General features: G+C 52.9%; 1 protein-coding gene across 4 annotated transcripts in view; it reads left to right on the top strand.

Annotated features, from left to right (window-relative positions):
• The window catches only part of PREX1 (phosphatidylinositol-3,4,5-trisphosphate dependent Rac exchange factor 1), a 176737-nt gene that overhangs the window by 150617 nt on the left and 5760 nt on the right, over positions 1 to 20360 (top strand). For 2 of the 4 annotated variants that reach the window (XM_039864544.1, XM_039864542.1), the window contains exons 23-39: positions 281 to 442; positions 1113 to 1323; positions 1730 to 2006; positions 4181 to 4387; positions 5717 to 5805; positions 7076 to 7158; positions 7321 to 7411; positions 9016 to 9144; positions 10326 to 10367; positions 11414 to 11634; positions 14265 to 14364; positions 15831 to 15974; positions 16070 to 16184; positions 17686 to 17752; positions 18653 to 18825; positions 19271 to 19373; positions 19652 to 19719. In XM_039864544.1, the coding sequence (XP_039720478.1) occupies positions 281 to 442; positions 1113 to 1323; positions 1730 to 2006; positions 4181 to 4387; positions 5717 to 5805; positions 7076 to 7158; positions 7321 to 7411; positions 9016 to 9144; positions 10326 to 10367; positions 11414 to 11634; positions 14265 to 14364; positions 15831 to 15974; positions 16070 to 16184; positions 17686 to 17752; positions 18653 to 18825; positions 19271 to 19373; positions 19652 to 19719 (2282 nt within the window). The remainder of the gene's footprint in view (positions 1 to 280; positions 443 to 1112; positions 1324 to 1729; positions 2007 to 4180; positions 4388 to 5716; positions 5806 to 7075; positions 7159 to 7320; positions 7412 to 9015; positions 9145 to 10325; positions 10368 to 11413; positions 11635 to 14264; positions 14365 to 15830; positions 15975 to 16069; positions 16185 to 17685; positions 17753 to 18652; positions 18826 to 19270; positions 19374 to 19651; positions 19720 to 20360) is intronic. The other 2 variants (XM_039864543.1, XM_039864541.1) reach the window with 1 other exon arrangement.

The following is a 20360-nucleotide window of genomic DNA, read 5'->3' as shown; positions in this document are numbered from 1 at the left end:
GTCTTGCTGGACACTGCCCTGTCCTGGGGGGTAGCGGAGCCTGATTTCCATTTCCTCAGAGTTAGCCTGGAGCCCTGAATTCTAGTCCCTGCCCCACCACTCGGTAGCCATGGGACTTGTGAGGGTTATTGAACTCTTTAGCCTTGACTTACTCATCAGCACAATGGGCCAGTAACAGACCTGACCTCACGGGGATATTATAAGGAGTCACTGCAGAGAAACCGCTTGCGGCCCTCCCTGCCACATCACGAATGCTCAGGAGCCATCACTGTTTCTGCAGATCCTCGAGGCCTTTGCTGCCGATGACGGTGTCTTCGTGCAGAACTGTGGGCGGCTCATGGCGCTGAACAACAACATCAAGACCATGTCCCATTATGAGTTTCGTAATATCTGCGACACCAAGCTGGAGAGCATCAGCCAGAGGATTGTCTGCTACCAGGAGGTACCTATATACCCTACAGGGTCTCCACCTGGGGTGTTTGGGTTGTAAACGTCAAAACCCACCCTGATCTAGCATAAATAAACAGGAGAATTATCGGTTTATATTACTGAAAGTCCAGAGGTGAACTTCAGGCATGGTTGTATCCAGACATTCAGACAGATACCGTCGTCACAAGAACGTGACCTCTCTCCTTCTCTTGACTTCCTGTGTTCACTTCACTCTCAGGCAGGCCCTTCTCATGTAACAAAACGGTCCCCAGTAGCTCTAACATTAGCAACCCCAGTAGAAGAGGAGTTTGATGAGAGCTTTTATTGGCTTGGTTTAAGTACCTTGCTTGAGCCTGTACCAGTCAGTCACTGCAGGGGTGGGGAGGGATAAGCCTCCTGGACTGTGGGTCGGGGAGAGACGGTTCCTCAAGGACAGCTCACGTGTGCAGCCGAAATGGAGAAGCGAGTGTGGGTAGGTACTCAGGCCTTGGACTTCCCCAGGCTTTCCCTGAAATCTGGATTCAGTAAAGGGCAATGCAGGGGAATCCACTTTTCCATTCGGCGCTATTGGTATTTTGTCCAATTTGGAACGTCTGGCCTAGGCCAGGATGGAGTGGTTGCTGGGGGTGGGCCAGAATTCCCAGAGCCTTGACTCATGACCTCACGCCCCTGACCTTTCTCAGTTTGCAGCCCAGTTGAAGAGCAGGGTCAGCCCACCCTTCAAACAAGCACCCCTGGAACCCCATCCACTGTGCGGCCTGGACTTCTGCCCCACCAACTGCCACATCAACCTCATGGAAGTGTCCTACCCCAAGACCACTCCCTCGGTTGGCAGGTCCTTCAGTATCCGCTTCGGTCGTAAACCCTCCCTCATCGGCCTCGACCCGGAGCAAGGTAACTGTGTGTGTTAGAAATTGTGTTTGAATTTCACAACAGATACTTATACTGAAACATGTCTGGAGGCCAGTGGTCTAGAGCTGGAAAGGCAGCTCCATGTCATCAGGGATCTGGGCTCCTTCTGTCTTTCTGTACCATCATCTCTAGATGTGGCTTTCGTCTTGAAGGATACCTCGTGGTGTAGAATAGCTGCTAGAGTACCAGTCATCATGTCTGCATTCCAGGCAGGAAGAGGAGCACAGTAGTTAAAAGCATATTAGCACTAAACTGAAACTTTCTTCTTGAAGTAATCTAGTGGGTTAAAAAGAATACTTAAAAATTTCTCATTCATTGGGATCCTAGAAATGGGGGTTGTGGGAGTCTGGGCACTATTTCCAAGTGAGCTCTCCCTCTTTCCATGTAGGCCACCTGAACCCTATGTCCTACACCCAGCACTCCATCACCACCATGGCTGCCCCATCCTGGAAGTGCCTGCCTGCTATGGATGGGGACCTCCAATGCCAGGGTCTCCATGACAGCAGCTTTGGGTCAGCCAATGGGGCTTTGGGACTGGAGGACCGGGGACTGAGCTTCCTCCTCAAGCAAGAGGATCGTGAGATCCAGGATGCCTACCAGCAGCTCTTTACCAAACTGGACGTGGCCCTGAAGGAGATGAAGCAGTATGTCACTCAGATCAACAGGTGAGCCCCAGCTCCCCGAGGGAATGGGAGGGAAGTGTCAGAGTCAGGATTCTTTGTAACGGAGGCTGTCCGGTATTCCACAGGCTGTTGAGTGGTACCCCCTAGTCTCACTAGATGCCAGTTGCATCCCTGTTCCCCAGTAGTGACAATCAAAAATATCTTCGGACATTGCCAAATGCCCCCGTGGTGGTGGTGGTAGGGGTCGGCGTTTGGCAAAATCACCCCTGATTGAGAACCATTTTACTCAGTGAAATGACGGACATTGGCAGTAATCATCAGTAGAGGCGAAAACTATTAGGTGAAAGGTTTGGGGGAACTTTATAATTTTAACATTGCGGAAAGAGAGCTGCTGGACATGATGATGTCTTTTTCGGTGTAATGCAGCAGGGACACACAGCACCACCTACAAAGTGTTCTCGCCAGCAGAAGTTGAACCATTCTCTAATCAAAGCTTTGGGTCTCACTACTTGGCTGTAGGATGTGGAGGATAGAGGATGGTGACATGGCACCTTGGGGACACAGTTGGCCAAATCCAGAGGGCGGGCGATTCTAGATGACAAATGACCTGGTTTCTTTAAAAAATAAATGATGGCGGTGGGTGGGGAGCAGGTGCAGGGAGGAGGAAGATGTGTTAGAGGAGAGGCATAGCAAGCAAGCGCAGCGTCTGGACCTGGTCAGGGTTCTGTGTCTCACACACCATGTGTGACAAGACACTTTCGAGACCATCAGGGACATTTGAACATGGACTGGGTACTAGACCGTATTAAGAATTATTAAATTTGCCAGGTATCGTAATAGCAGTCTGATTAAGGTTCAAACAGTGTTTCTCAGCCTTGACACTGTGGACGTTGGGCTGGATGATTCTTTGTCGTTGGGAGGCGGGGTGGCCGTCCTGTGCACTGTGGGATATTTACCAGCATCTCTGTTGTCTACACTCACTGGTTGCCGGGAGTCCCCTACCCTCACCCCGCTTCGGTGGTGACAACTAAAAATGCCTGTGGCAGCTGGTAAATATTCCCCCTCAGGAAACATGCTAAATTGCTACTTCTTTCCTTGGTGGAGTAGGTGGGAGGCAAAATCACCCCCCATTTGAGAACTGTTGCTTTAAGAGAAAGTCCTTATGTGCTAGAGACACATAGGGAAGTGGTTACAGGATAAATTTAAGATTTCTTAGATATGTTTTTAAATACTCCAGAAAAGTAAGAAGCAACAGGAAAGATTGAGAAAACAAAGGTGGACCCTGGGTTGCCATTGTTGAAGCTACCTACTGGGTACCTAGGGTTCTTCACACTGTTCTTTCTGCTTTTGTGTATGATGGAAATTGTTCATGATTAAAACTCTCTCTCTCTCGGCAAGTCATTTAAACTTCTCTGAGCCTCAATTTTTTTCATCTGTACAATGGTGCTGATCATAATACTGACCTCACTGAGATGTAGTAGGATTATATTAACCAAGGTGTTTTGATCACTTACAAGGCATCAGATACTCTTCTAAGCACTTTACGTATTTTAACTCCCTTACTCTTTATAGTAGCCTAAGACATAGATACTGTATCACTCCATTTTACAGATGAGAAAACAGTCTTAGAGAGGTTAAATAATTTGTCGTACGTCTCTAAATTAGGAAATGGGAGCATTGGGTTTAGAATCTAGGGTTTGTCTTAAACACCTGTGTGCTTGACCATTATTCTCTGTGCCATGGTTTGACAAACTCGCGTATGGGGCAAAATTCAGCCCGCTGTCTTTTCTTTTTAAATAAAGTTTTATTGGAACACGGCCATATCCGTTCCTTTATATACTGTCTGTGGCACTTTTACAGGAGTGTGGCAAAGTTGAGTAGTTGTAACTGAGAGCATATGGCTTACAAAGCTGAAAAGATGTGCTCTCTGAGCCTTTACAGACAGTTTCCTGGCCGTGTTCTATGCCCCTCGAACCTTGTGTAGCTTGTCCATAAAATAAAGAACCTCTGTATCTCATGCCCCCTACAGAAGGGACAGTGTATGTGTACCTGCATTGTTGCTGGTGGTATTTTCAGGGAAGGGACATAAAGCATTTGATGGTTCCTTCTGCTTAGGGTCAAAAGTGAAGCTTGAGGTCAGGGCCCTGCCAGGGGCCTCCATGGAGGCCATCGAAGCCACAAGCCTGTGCCTGTAAGTTCAGTCTTTGCTCCCACAGGCTGCTGTCCACCATCACGGAGCCCACCTCGGGTGGGTCCTGCGATCCACCCTTATCTGAGGAGGCCTCGTCCTCCCCACTGGTCAGTGAAGAGAGCGAGATGGACAGGACTGACCATGGGGGCATCAAGAAAGTGTGCTTCAAGGTGTCTGAGGAGGATCAGGAAGACTCGGGTCATGACACCATGAGCTACCGCGACTCCTACAGGTGGGTTAGCCCCGGGCGTCATGTGGGGTTTGACATGGATGGCTGGTGGGACAGTGGAGGCCACTGACCTGTGGAAGAGTCAGAATTAGTGGGAAATTTCCCAGGAAGCAGTGGCTAGGGGCTGTCGCTAGACCATGTGGTTCCGGGGGTTATCTAAGGCCCCAAAGCACACCCCAGCTCTCCCCCTCGGCTCTCCTACCCCAAGGCTAATGACTCAGGGTCTGTCCCCTTGTAGACGCCGCCCATCTGTTCCACTCCAGTTCCACTCTGCACATGCTGACGGAATGTGGTCAAAGAAAAAGTCACGCTCTGTGGTGTCTTAAAACAACGCAAGACACGGTTTCAGCAACATTGTTTTTACTTGTTCCAAGGAGGAAGACAATTGTTTCATGCCTCCTAACTCTGAGTGGATCTGAACTGTTTTTCTATTGGTTCAGCTAATTATAACAAGATCAGCGAAGTCCTAATTAGTGAGTTAAATGGACTAAAAACTCAGTTTTCTGTAATACACCTTATAGTGGGTACATGGAATTTCTTACCACAAATCAACAAGCACTGTGGTTATGCAGCATATGATCGTTTTGTGAGAATCTTGGGCGTTTCAGTTGTTTGTGGGCAAGATACAGAACTGGTAGAAGAGAGAAAAGCCTTCACCCCAGTCCTCCCGTCATTAAGGGGTCTGACTGGTCCACATTTCCAGCTTGGTGTCCGTGCGACGAGATGTTCGGCGTAACTGGGCGGTGTCTGTTCTCAGAGCCTTGTGTCCATAATCTAAGACTTCTCCATCTCTCTAGATGTCCATTTGTACATTTTGGGGTCCTCCAATTTTTTCTTTAACTGTCAAAAAAGTGAAGGAAAGAATTTCACGATTGTAGCTTTTGACTCCTGTACCTTCTGAGTTCCTGGGACACCAGCTAAGCAAACACAGTCCCTGTCTACATGACAGTTTCAGCCAGGCTGGAGAGACAGAACACAGAGCCGTGTGGTCAAATGTGGCATGTACGGGGGTGTCAAGTAACAAGGCTGTCCCATGAAGGGAGTGACAGGAGTTTACACCCAAATGAAAGCAATTCACTGTCCTCTTCCTGTTTCTGCGTTTCTGTGCTGGGGCCTAGGAATGTTTATCCACTGTCAGACAGAGAAAACCAGCCAGGACAATCTTCCCGGTCCCTGCCACTGGCTGTCGTCCTGCAGTGCGTCCTTTCTGGGCCGGTTGTCCACCCAAGGAGTCAGGGTTTTGTCTGTACTCCGGGAAGTGGGTTCCGGCTGTCAGGGCCAGAGGGTGTGAGCTAGGGGGTGACTCCTTTCTCCCTCTCTGCCCCTTTGCAGTGAGTGTAACAGTAATCGGGACTCCGTCCTGTCCTGCACCAGCATGAGAAGTAACAGCTCCTACCTGGGCAGTGACGAGATGGGGTCTGGTGAGTGCGGCGGCTCTGCTCGAGGGGGCAGGGGATCTCCCTCGCAAGAGTTCGTTTTGTTCATTTTTGTTTTTTTTTATACTTTGTTATATTATTTTGTATCATCTTGCATAGTATGGTAGTATCTTTCCTTTTATTCGCTCACTCAGCATCTTTTACTGAGCACCTTTTTTGTGCTGGAACCAAAGGCAGTGTCTGAAATAAAGATCTGGCCCTTGTGGAGCTGACGTTCTCCGTGAAACAGCGTGGACGGGAACAGATAAAAACGTGCACGATGCAATTACAGATTGTGCTGAGTGCTCTGAAATCACTAAAATAGGGTGAATTGGTAGTTTCCATAAAAATTACACGTGTTCAGACCCAAAATTCAAATGACACAGAAAAGTTTAAAAGAAGTACATGAAAATAAGTCAGAACTTCATCCTCTCCCTGAGAAATGACCATCAGTTACATTTGGAGATCATTGGTGAACACATAATTTTGCACAGATGGACATGTGGGTGGATGGCTGGATGGAGAGACAGATAAAAATAATATCCTATAAATTAGATTATACTCTGAAAGACTGACTTTTTTTTTTTAGTTTCATTGATTTCAGCCTTTAAATTTTTCATTTTGTGAATAGGTCAGCCGTCCACGTGGTTCATAATTCAAAAGGCATGAGATACGGAGGGTGACAGACCCCCTCCCACCCCCGTATCCCAGCCTCCCAGTTCCCAAGCGCCCACTGCCACTACTGTCTTGTGTGTCCTTCCTGAGGTAGTCTGTGCATGAAATTTTAATTTTAATTAGACTGCAATTTAACAGAAGCTCAAGTAAAATTTAAGATATCGCTGAACTTTAGATAAATATTTCATCACATAAGATATTCTGCTGTAAAAACTATCCCCGGGGAGGTTTTTAGGGAGGATCTGACGTGTGGCAGCTGGTTTAACTGAAGCCCCTGGGGGATGGATCAGGAGACTTGGGTCCAGGTCCTTCTCTCTGGCTCTCAGCCTCCTCCCCGGCAGAATGGAAATAATAACAAAGACTTATAATTGTGTAGGGCTTTAGTTCATTTGGCTCACTTTGCAGGTAAAGAAACTGCATCTCAGAGAGGTCAAGAGATTGGCCCAGTGTCACAAAGCCAGAATCTGGGTCTATGAGACTCCAGATCCACTGTGGGTTTTGGTGCTCTGTAGCCACATTGATTTCTTGGAGAAAAGGTTGGGAAGGTGTGAGGTGGGGCAGGAATAGTTAGTTGATGGCTATGGCTTCTTCCTTCTGCCAGGAGATGAGCTGCCCTGTGACATGCGGATCCCATCAGACAAGCAGGACAAACTGCACGGGTGCCTGGAACATCTCTTTAACCAGGTAGGACCTTTGTTCCTGCCCCTGGCCTGACCTTGGGTTCCTCCCATCACCTCTGGTAAGAACCCATAAGCCAGGAGCCAGGGCAGAGGGCTCTGGGTCATGGGTCCCCACAACCTGGAAGGCCACGGGGGCCCCACTAACCTAGAGCTTTCTGCCGCTCAGGTGGACTCCATCCACACACTCCTCAAGGGGCCGGTCATGAGCAGAGCTTTCGAAGAGACCAGGCATTTCCCCATGGACCACAGCTTGCAAGGTGAGCACGTCAGAGTCCCTTGGCAGGGCTAGGGGTGACATCCCTCACCCAACAAGGAGCCAGCCTGGGATGGGGAATGTGTGCTGGATCAGGGGCAGGACACCTGGTCACTGTATGCTGTATGTCCCGGCAAGCCTAAAACAGTTCCTATTTGGCTCTTTACAGAAAAAGTTTGCGGACCCTGGGCTGGTCCCTGAGGCTCTCTGGGCCCCCGTCTGCCCATTTGTAACAGGAGAGGGAAGGACTGGAATACAGTTTGCAAACCTCAGACACCCACATCCCCCCTTCATCATTTTTAGCCATATTCACAGAATCTACTTATATCTTTACATTTTTTAAAACCATATTCATTTGCTGCTTGTGTTATTCTTGACATAACGTTTTTGAAAAAGTATCTCCCTTTTAAAAATTTAATTTTGAAAGGAACTTACTAAACTTTCTTTAGATGGAAAATCAGTATAACATGCCATAAGATAGTGATGACCATGATAAACCCCATGGAAACAGCCACAGAATGTCACTGTGCTGTAGTCAGGTCCTGCTCCCTGCCTGCCCAGAGCGCTTCGTTCTTTATTCACGAGAGGTGTTGGTGAGTTAAAGTGTTAGGATTTACCAGCACCAAATCGAGACTTTCCTGAAATGATTTGAGAGAAAGAATTGACGTGTGTTCTTCCACCTACCTTTCTTCCCACCTACCCATCCACCCACCACCCACCACCCACCCACCTGCCCATTCACATCGGTCCACCTGCTCATTCATCCATCGACCCAGTAAATAATTCCTAGGAAAGAGCCTGTACCAGGCCTTGTGCTGGCCATCGGGGACCTTCAGATGAGTGTGACACTGCCCCTGACCTCAAGGAACTCCCAGTTGGACGTAGGAGACAGGAAAAGAAACAGGCAGTTACTCCTGAGTCAGGGTGGGAAGTGGTGAGCAGTGGCCCCCGCTGCTGTCTCAAGGCCTTTTCTCCCAGGGATGGGCCTCAGAAGGCAGAAACATCAAATCTAGAGGAACCAAAACCGTAAATATCTCAGAAACCTGGGACTTTGGAGCAGGGATGAGCCCAAAGGAACAAGGGCTTGTGTCTGCCTGGCCTTCGAATGGTGCTGCTGGGGGTCAGGTTCAAGTTCCAGCTCCGTCAGTACCCAGCTATGTGTGACTTTAGGCAAGACACCGTTCCACTTTGTGCCTGGGCTCTCTTCTCTGTATAGGGAAAAGGTTAGAAGTCAACATGCCAGCTCGGAACGGTGTGGCCGCAAGGAGGGAGTATCTGAGAATCCTTCTGTGTGATTACATCCAGGCTTAGGAGAAAAGAATGCAGTGATTGATTTGTGATGTCTGCCCTCGCATGGTTTCAGCTGTGCTGAGTCCGCCTCAGACTAGCAAGGAGGAGAGCTGAGATCGATGAGTGATGTCTGCTATGGGTGTGGTGCCGTAAATCAGTAGCACACTTACCATATATTTGCCCTCCACGGACCAGACGATACCCAACAGTCCTGCCAGGATCCTCGATCGAGGATTCCGAGCTTTGGGCTCTGGTGATGGCATGCAAGCCTCTGTGCTGCCTTTCTCTCAAGCTGCCTCCGTCCCTTTCCTGCCCCAGAGTTCAAACAGAAAGAAGAGTGTACAATGCGTGGCCGGAGCTTGATCCAGATCAGCATTCAGGAGGACCCCTGGAACCTCCCCAACTCCATCAAGACCCTGGTGGACAACATTCAGAGATACGTGGAAGGTCAGTCGGGCAGAGAAGGCTGTAACGGGGGGGAGTTTGTGGCCTTCGGTTCTTAATGTGGAACGTGAAAGGTTCAGGAATGCCGCATGTCTCGCCCTGTCCAGAGGGAGGATGACAAGGGCTCGGGCCCCTTTCTCAGCTGAGTATCCAGCCCTGGGTCGGGCCTTGGGACTAGACACATGTGATCAAGGAACTGCAGATTTGTGGTGCCTGGGGCATCCTTGCAGAGTCAGGAGGCTGAGAAGGCTGAACTTGTTCCTTCTTAGTTTCCGAAATTGTGGCTTTAATTCAATTCCTTTTGTTTATTATCAAGGTCACAGGCTGGGGGCCTCCTGATCAGAGTTAGGTCCACAGATAGATTTTGATGCCATAGCATAAACATATGAATCGGCCGCCAATGTTTAATCCAAGATCTGACGTAAAAATCTAGATTTCTGGCTACTCTGAGCAGCCAGGAGATCTGGCACTCACACGCCTGCACGGTCCCAGAGTCACACTCGGCTGGAGATGAGTGGCAGCTTCCGTCTTGGATGGAAGAGTGGTGCCGTCCGGTTCATCGCAGTCCCCACCACTCCCCGCGTCCTGGTGTCCGCCTCACGCATCTTACGTTACCTGCCTGGCCCTTGGCAGCATTTGCGTCTGGGACTCCTGGGTTAGAAGGACTCCAGACCAGGGAGACATTTGACTAGGACAACAGGACGTGCAAGGCCTCGGAGCCATTCCCCCAGGAACAGCAAGCAGCCTCTAAGTTAGGAGTCTGTGTTGGCCCTGAGCTGCCTCGTTTTCCAAAACTAATTGGTTAAGAACACGGACCCTGGAGCCAGATTGTCAGTGCTCGACCTGTATGTGGGCACACGCATGTAAAAGTGCGTCCACACGTGTGCAAGGAATGGGCTGGGGGCTCTGGCCCAGGAGTTGGAGGGGCTGGTTTTAGTCTCTGTTTGGCAGGTACGTGCAAATAGTTGGGGTGCAGTTAACAGTTGGGGTTCCCTTCTCCTGAAATTCAGGGAATTTCTGGAATTTACCCAATATCCAATCAGAATTTCTTTAGTGCAACCATATGTACCCAGAGCTTCACTACAGAGGGTTCAGAGCTTGGGCTGTGGGAGGGCCCAGCTCTGCTCGAAGCTCCTGCCAACTCCTCTCTTCCTATTCTCCTTTCTCCACCCCTCTTCTTCCAGATGGGAAGAACCAGCTGCTCCTGGCCTTGCTGAAATGCACAGGTGAGGGCTTGCAAGTAGCAACCGTCTGTGGTTGGCACACACCCAGGTGTACTCAGGAGAGGCTGTCCTGCCAGGGGATGCTCATGAACGCAGCCCAGGGAGGGCCTCTTCTGCCGGCTGAGGTTGACTTTCCCGTGGTCATCAGGACCTGCACAGGAGGAAGTAACACCTCCAAGAACTCCCTAGACCTCGCTCGCTTCCTCTTGTGTCCAGGGGACAAGTCGCAGGGTCCTGGAGCCAGGAGCTTTGTGTCTTGCCACCTTCCAGGCCTGGGCTGATCTTGATGAGGACACGGGATAGAGGATTGATGACTAGGCAGGCTCTTTGTCGGTCGAGTCCTCAGCCCTGACTGGGGCTTCCTACCCGGCAGACAATGGGGAGGAGGAAGGGGCTGATGGTGGGCTCAGAGAAGCTGGGGGGTGTTCCCTGTCCCTCCCTTCTTTCTCGAAATTATCAGCCAAGGGGCAACTAAAATAGGATCTAGGTCAAAATTAGTCACTGAAAACCAATTGGCCAGAGCCAGTCATCAAAATAATCCCTTCCAGAAGATTGGGACCCCGAATGACCGACCGATTGCTGGAAATTGGTCAGCTCTGCAAACCGTGTTAAGAGCAGGGGCAAGGAAGGGGGCGAGGGCAGGAAGAAGGTGTGCTTCTCAGAAATAGAGACAGTGGCAAACTGCCTTTTTTAAAACATGGAGCTCGGCAGAAATGCTTGGTGTTATCGGCATTCAATCAGTCAAGGCCGAACAATTCCCTAACAAATGGAGAAGCAGCAGCTGAGAGTAAGGGTTTTGGGAAAGCCTGAGGAAAATCACGAGGCAGATGGGTCATCGAGAGAGTCAAGTTTTTCAGCAAATTGGCTCGCTTTTGGAGACTTGATTTGCGTGAAGTCGGCTTTTGGTGGCTGGGATCGATTTTTGGCCTTCTGGCCCCAGGCAGGTGGTCCTGTGGTGAAGGGGGTGGGTTCTGGGCCAGGGCTTTGGGGCTGGGGCCTGCTCATGGCACGGGAGCACCAGCCCAGCGAGGCCCCTCCCTGCCCTCCAGATACCGAGCTGCAGCTGCGGAGGGATGCAATCTTCTGCCAGGCCCTGGTGGCCGCCGTGTGCACCTTCTCCGAGCAACTCCTGGCAGCCCTCAGTTACCGCTACAACAACAATGGCGAGTACGAGGAGAGCGGCCGGGACGCCAGCCGCAAGTGGCTGGAGCAGGTGGCGGCCACTGGCGTCCTCCTGCACTGCCAGTCCCTGCTCTCGCCGGCCACTGTGGTGAGTGAGGGTAAGGGGGAGCAGGGGCCCCTGGAAGCCTGGGCAGGAGAGCTCTTGCTTCCTCACTTGGGCTCTCACTCACCTTGTTCATGCAGCAGCTATGTATCGCGTGCCTGCTCTATGCCACTGTTACAGGCACTGGGGATCCAGCACTGAACAAAACAGATGTTGTTCTCAGGCCTCTGAAATCCCAGTTGGGGGAGACAAACATAAATAAGTAAAATAAGTGGTGTAGACCAGTGGTCCTTAACCGGCGCAGTTGGACCCTCCAGGGGACACTTGGTAACGTCCGGAGACATTTTAGGTTGTGTGAACTGAGAGGACAGGAGGCAGTACTAGCATCTAGTGTAGAGGCCAGGGATGCCGCTAAACGTCCTATAACGCACAGACGTCCCTGCCCCCAGAGACTTATCTGGCTTTAAACATAGATAGTGTCACACTCGAGAACCCCTTGTATGCAGTGATAAGGTCTAAGGAGAAAAATTAAGCAGGGAGGAGATAAGAAGGTATAGGTCGGCAGCAGTTGGAAGTTTCAGTAAGGTGTCCAATGAAGGCCTCATTAAGAAGGTGACCTCTGACCTAGGAACTGAAGGAGGGGAGGGAGTGAGCCATGAGGATATTGAGAAGGAGCCGTCCAGGCAGAGGGAACAGCTGGTGCAAAGGCCCTGAGGCAGGAGCTTGCTTGCAGTGTTTGAGAAACAACGAGGCGCCTGGTGTGACTGAAGCAGAGGAAGCCTGGGCGAGGGAAGGGAGTCTTGAGAATTAACTGGGTTCAGAGTGTGCGAGGTCATGCAGGGTGTTAGAGGATGCTGGGTGTGGGAGGGTTTTGAGCAGGGGAGGGACGAGATCTGACTTTGACATTTAAAGAATCACCCGTGCTCTGGTGGAGAAGGTGATGAGGGCAAGGGCAGAAGCCAGGCCAGCGAGGAGGCTTTTGTGATGACCCAGGTGACATCTCATTCGGTCCTCTCAGTAGCCCCAAGGCAGGTCCTTCATGCCCGCACTTTAAGGATGAGAGCGTCGACACCCAGACGGCCACGTTTGAACTCTGCGTGTCTGACTCTGGGCCTGGTGACCCTTGGCTGCTCTGCTGTCTCTGCATCCCCTCTTCATCCCTGATCTCCCTGCCCCTCCACACTCTCATAGTTCACACTCTCACACTCTCATAGAATCGGGTGATCCTTCTCCTGTCCCCAGGGAGGCAGAGCCAACAGCTCATCATTTAAAGGTGCTGGTACCCGAATCCGACATCCCCCAGAAATGCAGTCTGCAGCAGCACTTGCTCCCTACTGTTTGCTTCTGCACCCCGTGTTCCCAGGCCGGGGCTCCCCGCCTCGTAGACGTTTTCCCAGGCGGGGCTGAAAGCCACAGCTGCTGACTGTTGGGAAAGTGTGGCCTTGGCACGCCCTCTGCTGGCCTGTCTTGCACACAGGCGCTGCCCGGTGGGAGACCTCCTTGTACCTGGTTCCCAGAAAACGCCACCCTGGGCCTAGAAAGGCAGCTGGGAAGGCCCAGCCTCACCTTCTCCTTCTCAGATGAGGACCCTGAGGTCCAGTGCATCCGTTCACCAGTCACCATGCTGTGCCAGGCTCTGGGTGCTGGGGGTCTGAAGCTCACTTTCTAGTTGGGGGAAGCAGATTGGGAAGAAGAAAGGAAGGAAGAAGGAGGAGAGATGAGCAGAAGGGGAGTTAATGCAGAAGGCTTAGAAGGTGATGGAATTTCTTTGGACTTAAATGTCAGAGATGGTCTCTCTGAGGTGACAGAGAGGTGACATTTCAGCTGAGACCCGAGTACCAAGACAGCCAGCTAGGTAAATGGTCCGAAGGACAGCATGTGCACAGGTCCCGAATGGAGGCCAGTGGAGCAGGCCAGGGGGTGTGGGGACGAGGTCACCGGGGCCCCATCTGCAGGGCCTGGGACTTTATTCTGGGAGCAGAGGGAGGGTTCAGGGGCACTGAGCAGGTGAGTAATGTAACTTGAGTTAGGTTCTCAAAGATAACTAGTAACAGGGGTCCCCTGGGGTCTGACTCGGTCCCCCCAGGCCGTCCTGCTCTCTGCATCTCCTCTTTGTCCCTGGTAGCAGAGGGACCCCTGTGAAGAGGCTGGTGTGGTCCCAGAGAGATGATGGCGTCTTGTATTGGGGGTGGTGAGGACGGTGGAAGGAGGTGGATGGGTCTGGGGTATGTTTTTGGAGGTCGACCCATCAGAACTTGGTGGTGGGCCGTGTATGGGGTGAAGGGAGAGAGAAGTCGAGAAGTCCTTTGGGGTTTGGGGCTTGGGCAGCTGGGCAGATACTGGTGTGCTTTGCTGAGTTGGGGCCTACTGGAGGGGGCGTTGAGGAGGAAAATGAGGATTTTCATTTGGGCTCGTGAGGTTTGAGGTGGTCACGTTGCATTGTGGACGTGGTCTGGGTGTGAGGGCCATTCAGCACATTGGAGCAGAGATGGATTCCGAGGTGTGGGACAAGCAAACGTGATTTCACGTCTATCCCTGGAGAGCCCAGTGCAGACCCTCAGCCTGGTAGGCCCCTCAGCCTGGCATGTCGACTAGGGTTGAGTCACAGCACCTTGAAGTGACACCCCAGGGTGGGGGTGCATCTGAGACGTCTTCACCCTGTCTTCCTCCTGCAGAAGGAGGAACGGATCATGCTGGAGGACATCTGGGTGACCCTGTCGGAACTGGACAATGTCACCTTCTCTTTTAAGCAGCTGGACGAGAACTATGTGGCCAGTGAGTGATTCCTCCCACCCCACCATGACAGCGAGGGTCCGGGGGTGAAAGGGACTTCTCTGGGGTCACCCTGCTCTTCCCCTGCCACCAGGCCAGTGGCCCAAGTTTGACCTGAAACCCAACCCCTTCAAAGCTCATGCTCCCAACATGAGTCTCAAAGCTGAACCTTGAAGACCCGTGGAAAAAGAGGAGTTTCTTTTTGTATAAACTCAGACATCTCTAATAGTTGTTATCTCTCATAACAATAGCCGGTACCTAATTATTACTAAAATTCTTATTGATATCCTTCTTTGGGATAAAGACTTATTATGATTTTCTAAGAGCTTATACTGTAATTAAGTTTCTTTTTTCTTCCTCCCCACCCATTCTTCCACGTGTCCATCCATGTATCCACTCATTTCTTTACTCATCTATCCATCTACCCACCCATTCACCATCCACCCATATACCCCACCCACCGACTCACCCATTCACCATCCCTCCTTCCATCCATCTGCCTGCCCCCCACCTGCCTGCACATCCATCCATCCATCCATGATTGTGAGCTCGTAATGTGTGTCAGGTGCAGTTTTAGGTTTTGGGGCCTCAGTGGAGAGAAATACAGCTATGGTTCCTGCCCTCTGAGAGCTCACTGTCTAGCCCAGTGGGTCTCAGTCCTGGTTGCACTGGAATCATCTAGGGAGCTTTTTAAAGATACTGATGCCCCAGTCTCAGGCCTCGTCCCGGCGATTCACAGTCCGCCGATGGGGCGGATCCTGGGCATTGGGATTTTCAACAGCCCTCCGGGTGACTTTGATGAACAGCCTGGACTGAGAGCCACTGGGCTGGGCTCTGGAGCTGCGGTGCTCCTAGTGTGGTCCCTGGACCAGCCGCACCCGGGAGCTTGTCAGAAAAGCAAGTTCTCAGGCCCCACCCCAGATCTGCCGAGCCCGGAAATCTATTAGCCAGCCCTCCCGGTGACTTCGAAGCATGCTAGCTTGAGAACCACTGCTCTGGATCAGTGTTTCTCAATTTTTAAAAATTCCCACCTCCATAAGGAGTCTAATCAATCAATTATTTTTTAATGGTGACATTGGTTCATGAAATCCGTTAAGTTTCCGCTGTACATATTTTTTCACTTGTTAAAAAATATCCCCATGAAATTTTAATACCACAGATACACAGGCAGGGATGTTCCAGGATGCCACCCGAAGGTGGCCGGCAGGGGCTTCTCGGGCTGTCCCTCTGAGGTGGAGAGAATAGGGAGACCCCCGGGTGTCGCTCTGGGCTGTGCGGACCTGCAAGTCCCAGTAACACCTTGAGCCTCGGGACAAAGGGGTCTGAGCCACTGTCTGGGGTGGGGAGAACAGGGAGGGCCCGGACCCGCAGCGGAGAGCTGAAGGAAGGTCTGACGCTGCCCCAACAACGGTGGGCCAGGGCTCCCGCCAGCCTCAGCGTCACCTGGCCCCACTGTGTCCCCCCCACAGACACCAACGTCTTCTACCACATCGAGGGCAGCCGGCAGGCGCTGAAGGTCATCTTCTACCTCGACGGCTACCACTTCTCGAAGCTGCCATCGCGCCTGGAGAGTGGGGCCAGCCTGAGGCTGCACACCGTGCTCTTCACAAAATGTGAGCTGCGGGCGCCAGCCTGGGCCCAGGGGGCCGGCCACGGCCGCCCAGCACAACGGGTCCCAGCCACCAGCCTCCCTCTTTTCCCTCCACAGCTCTGGAGAACGCCGAGGGGCCGCCTCCCCCGGGCGGCCAGGCTGCGGAAGACTTGCAGCAGGAGATCAACGCCCAGTCCCTGGAGAAGGTTCAGCAGTATTACCGCAAACTCAGGTGTCTGTCCATGCTACATGCTGGGGATGGGAGTCCGGACACAGCTCTGGGGAGTGGATATGAGCATAGTAGACACCAGACGGGTCCCCAGCGTGGGAGGGGACAAAATGCCTTTTCCTTTCCTGCACCTGCTGTGTGCCGGGTCCTCTGTACACACAAGCTCAGCAGATTGTCTCAGCAGTCACAGCCACTCTAACCCACTTTACAGACGAGGAGACTGAGGCCCAGAGTGTGTGCCCGGTTTGCCCAGCATCGTGCAGCTAGACCGTGGCTGGGCCGAGCCTGGAACTGGGCCTGTTGGCCTTCAGAGGGGGGCATTTCAACTGAGAAGAGCTGCCTGCTTCCTTCTGCATGGGGGCGGGAGTGGGGACAGCGGCCCTGGGGTTCTTGTGTCTGTGAGTAAGGGGTGTGACCCCAGGGCCTTGGCCCTGCTCAGAGGAGACCCCCTGAGAGAAGCAGAGGGCGCAGGGGCCGCATCCGCCCGGAGGAAGAGTCTCAGGCCCAGGGAAGCAGCTCCTGCTCCCGCCGCCCTCGCCCGGCCCTGCTCCTCACCTCCCTCTGTGAGAAACGCAGGCTGAGGATTGGGAGACTGGGCTTTTGGGGTGTGTGCTAAAGGCCGCACCATCTTGGGGCCTGGCTTTACCATTTGGAAATGGGAGGATGATACTTTCATTTTTTTTTTGTTGTTGTTGTTCAGGGAAAACATCCCGCTATATTATTAACACTGGCATCTCTTGGGTTTGATCGACACCATCAATCCGTTCCGAGCCCTTTGTTGAATATTTAAAATATCGCCTCTGCGATCATTGATTCGTCTTTCTTCATTCAGCACATGTTAATCGAGACCTTCTGTGGGCCACACCCTGTTCTGGGTGCTTGCTTGGGAGTCAGCAGTGACCAAACAAAGCCACTTCTTCATGGAGCACTGATTCTAGAGCAACAGTTGTCTGGCCCACTCTTCATTTTGTCAGTAAAGTTTTATGAGCACACAGCCATGTTCATGCATGTGGTCATCATCTGTGGCTGCTTTTTGCTGCAGTGGCTGAGCTGAGTGGCATCTCAGTAGAGATTGGTCCACACAGCCTACAACAGTGACCGATTGGGCCTTTACAGAAAAAGTTGACTGAGCCCTGTCCTAGAGGGAGACTGAACATTAACCAGTGAACTAAGAGCAATGTAACCTGTCAGTGGACAGGTGTTCAGAGGACAGATTTGGCAGGACAGGGGGATAGAGAGTGAGAGTGTCGGGTACCGATTTCAGGGGCAGTTAGGGAGAGGTGGCATTTGAGGAGTGAGGGGTGCGTGGGAGGCCCCCTCTTGCTTCTCCCTGGGGCGCCAGAGGAACGAACAGGTGGCTATGACAGCGGAGAGCTGTGCGAGGTGCCCTGAGCATTTTCCTTCTGAGAGCTGTTGGAGGGCAGAGGGGCTGTGGCCGCAGTGGGGTCGGGGCTGCAAGGACAGCGGGCATGGTGGCCTTCCCTCACCCCTATCTCTCTCTCAGGGCGTTTTACCTGGAACGGTCTAACCTGCCCACGGATGCCAGCACCACGGTGGTGAAGATAGACCAGGTGGTTCCCCTTCCCCTTCCCGCTGTGGAGCCTGGGCAGGGTGGGGGGCCCTTGGGTCACAGCTCAGCGGACAGGGCCAGGGTGGCACCCCAGCCAGAATCCTGGCAGAGCAGCGCCTCCTCCAGGAAGCCTCTGGGGCAGCCCCTTCCCCACCGTAGGAATCCCAGCTTCTCCCCACCACTGTGGAATTCCTTCCATGACTTATTCGCATGGCACCCACTCCCCGGTGTCTCCCCAAGATCCTGGTTTACTGCAGCATTTCTCTGAGACTGGAGCCAGAAGTGGCCATGCAGCATTATTTTTGTTTACTTGTTTCGAATTTATTGCCAACATTTAAAAATCAAAACATTTCCCAGGAAATGGAGGCTTCTGGCTTTTCTTGAGACATGGGAAGACCTGGCTGCCCAGGGCCCACATCCCCATGTGTCACAGTTGGCCTTTTGAGGGCGCATGCTCCAGGCCTCTCACCCACTTCCCAGGCTCCAGCAGGCCTCACATTTGACAATGGTTTTGGGGTACTGGCCTCGGGACCGTGAGGCTGGGGCCTCTAAGAGAACTGATCAGCACAGCCCTTTGGGGGTTTGAGTTTGGCTGGGAGAATATTAAGGTGACAGGAGGAATTGTAAACCACCGTTTCGTGCCACTTTACTGAGGCCGAGACGGGGGCACACCTGGGCAGGTGAAGAGAATGAGATTGGAAGGTTAGGCCTGAAAGGGTATCGCGAACACTGAATGTCAGCCTTGGGGCAGTGGGGAGCCACAGACGGTCCTTGAGTGCAGGTTATGGAGGTTAATTGGGTTCTAACGCCCGGCGAGCTGGACCTGGAGGGAGACGGCGGGGTGGAAGGCTGGGCGGTGGCCCGCTCTGACCGTCCGGGTGTGTGCACATGCGCCTCACAGCTGATCCGCCCCATCAATGCCCTGGATGAGCTCTGCCGCCTCATGAAGTCCTCCGTCCACCCCAAGCCTGGTGCTGCTGGCAGCTTGGGCGCTGGCCTCATCCCCATCTCCTCCGAGCTCTGCTACCGCCTGGGGGCTTGCCAGATTGCCATGTGCGGCACGGGCATGCAGAGGTGAGCTCTGAGCTGGGCCCTGGGCGTGCCACAGAGAAAAAGTGGCAGAGATGCCTGCCGTGCGATGCTGATATGCTAGCGGGGTGCAGAGAGGGAAGCCGTCAAACATGGTGCGGGAAGGTTGGCAGCCAAGGGAAAGGATGAGCAGCTGGGAGGAAGCATAAGGAGAGGGAAGGAGTAGCTGGGGGGGTCTGGAGAAGAGCGACACCTGGGAGATAGAGGCCTTGGAAGTCAGCAGCAGGATTATGTTTCATGAGGGCATTTTCTGTGGAGGTTTACAAGGCAGGAGTTCATCCTGGGACAGCAGGCCATGAGGGTGAGGGCCTGCCAGGCAGTGGTGGTCAGGGGGATGGCGGGTTCCCAGGTGTGTGGGGTCTCAGGGGCCATGGTGGGACAGGAAATCACCTCCATCTAACCTGCCTTCCTTCTCACCCCTCGCCTGCAGGAGCACCCTGAGTGTCTCCCTAGAGCAGGCAGCCATCCTGGCTCGAAGCCACGGGCTGCTGCCCAAGTGTATCATGCAGGCCACGGACATCATGCGGAAGCAGGTGAGGTGGCTCTGCCCGCCAGGCGCCCCCAGGCTGCAGGGTGTCCTGGGCTGAGGGCATGATGCACCTCAGCTGGGGCTGGATGAGAGGCCCTCTGGGGGCTGGGTGGTCATCAGTCCCAGAGGTGGCCCTTCTTCCCATGTGGAGGGGGCCTGGGATTTCCGCTTTTGGGGCCTCCCAGTACCCCATTTCCTCACCCCACCGCACCCCTGTGCCCCTTCAAGTACCCTGAACTCCTTGCAAAGGCAGGTCACCGCCTCCGGGTTCTTTCTTCCCAGGGCCCCAGGGTGGAGATTCTGGCCAAAAATCTGCGGGTCAAGGATCAGATGCCCCAGGGTGCACCGCGGTGAGTAGCTGTCCCTTCCCTCCTCTCCCTCTTCTCTTCGGGAAAGCCGGGACCTGGGCCGGCATCAAGCTCCTGGCCTCATCTCAGGCAGACCCCTCTGGTAGTTCGATGGGCCTTCACGCCCCACTTTGGGGAGCGACAAATATGCTCAGGCCGTTGGCCCCAGAGGAGCTCCTGCTTTAGCTGAAGAGGAGATGAGGCCCCAGAACAAGCCGTGGGCAACGGCTTGGTACCATCCCCCACGTGCCTCACCTCCCCTTCCCTGCCACCCTGCTGCCCTCAGAGCAGCAGTCCAGCTGCTGCGTCCCGTCCTCACGACCCCAGCGTCTGCCCACGTCGATTGCAGACCAGCCCACGGCACCATGTGTGACCCTTTCCCCGCTAGCAATTCAGTCCATCTTCTCTCTCCATCCCTACTGCCCCAGTTTGCCGTCAGCATCTGCCTACACTTTGTCCACAACAGTTTATTTTGAAATATTTTGGATCACAAGAATTTGCAAAAGTGGCACAGAGCGTTCCCGGGCGCCCCTCACAGCTCTCGCGGGACTTCGTCAAAACCAGCCGATGGCAGCGCACACGCCGACCTCACTGTGTTTCACCAGTTCTTAGCTGTACAATTTCAGCCTCGCTTCTTTTTAATA

This window comes from Pteropus medius, unplaced genomic scaffold (genome assembly GCF_902729225.1).
Source record: "Pteropus medius unplaced genomic scaffold, Ma_sr-lr_union100, whole genome shotgun sequence".
NCBI lineage: Eukaryota > Metazoa > Chordata > Mammalia > Chiroptera > Pteropodidae > Pteropus > Pteropus medius.
The sequence above is the reverse complement of the archived record's forward strand: the minus strand, read 5'-3'. Positions and strand labels throughout refer to the sequence as shown.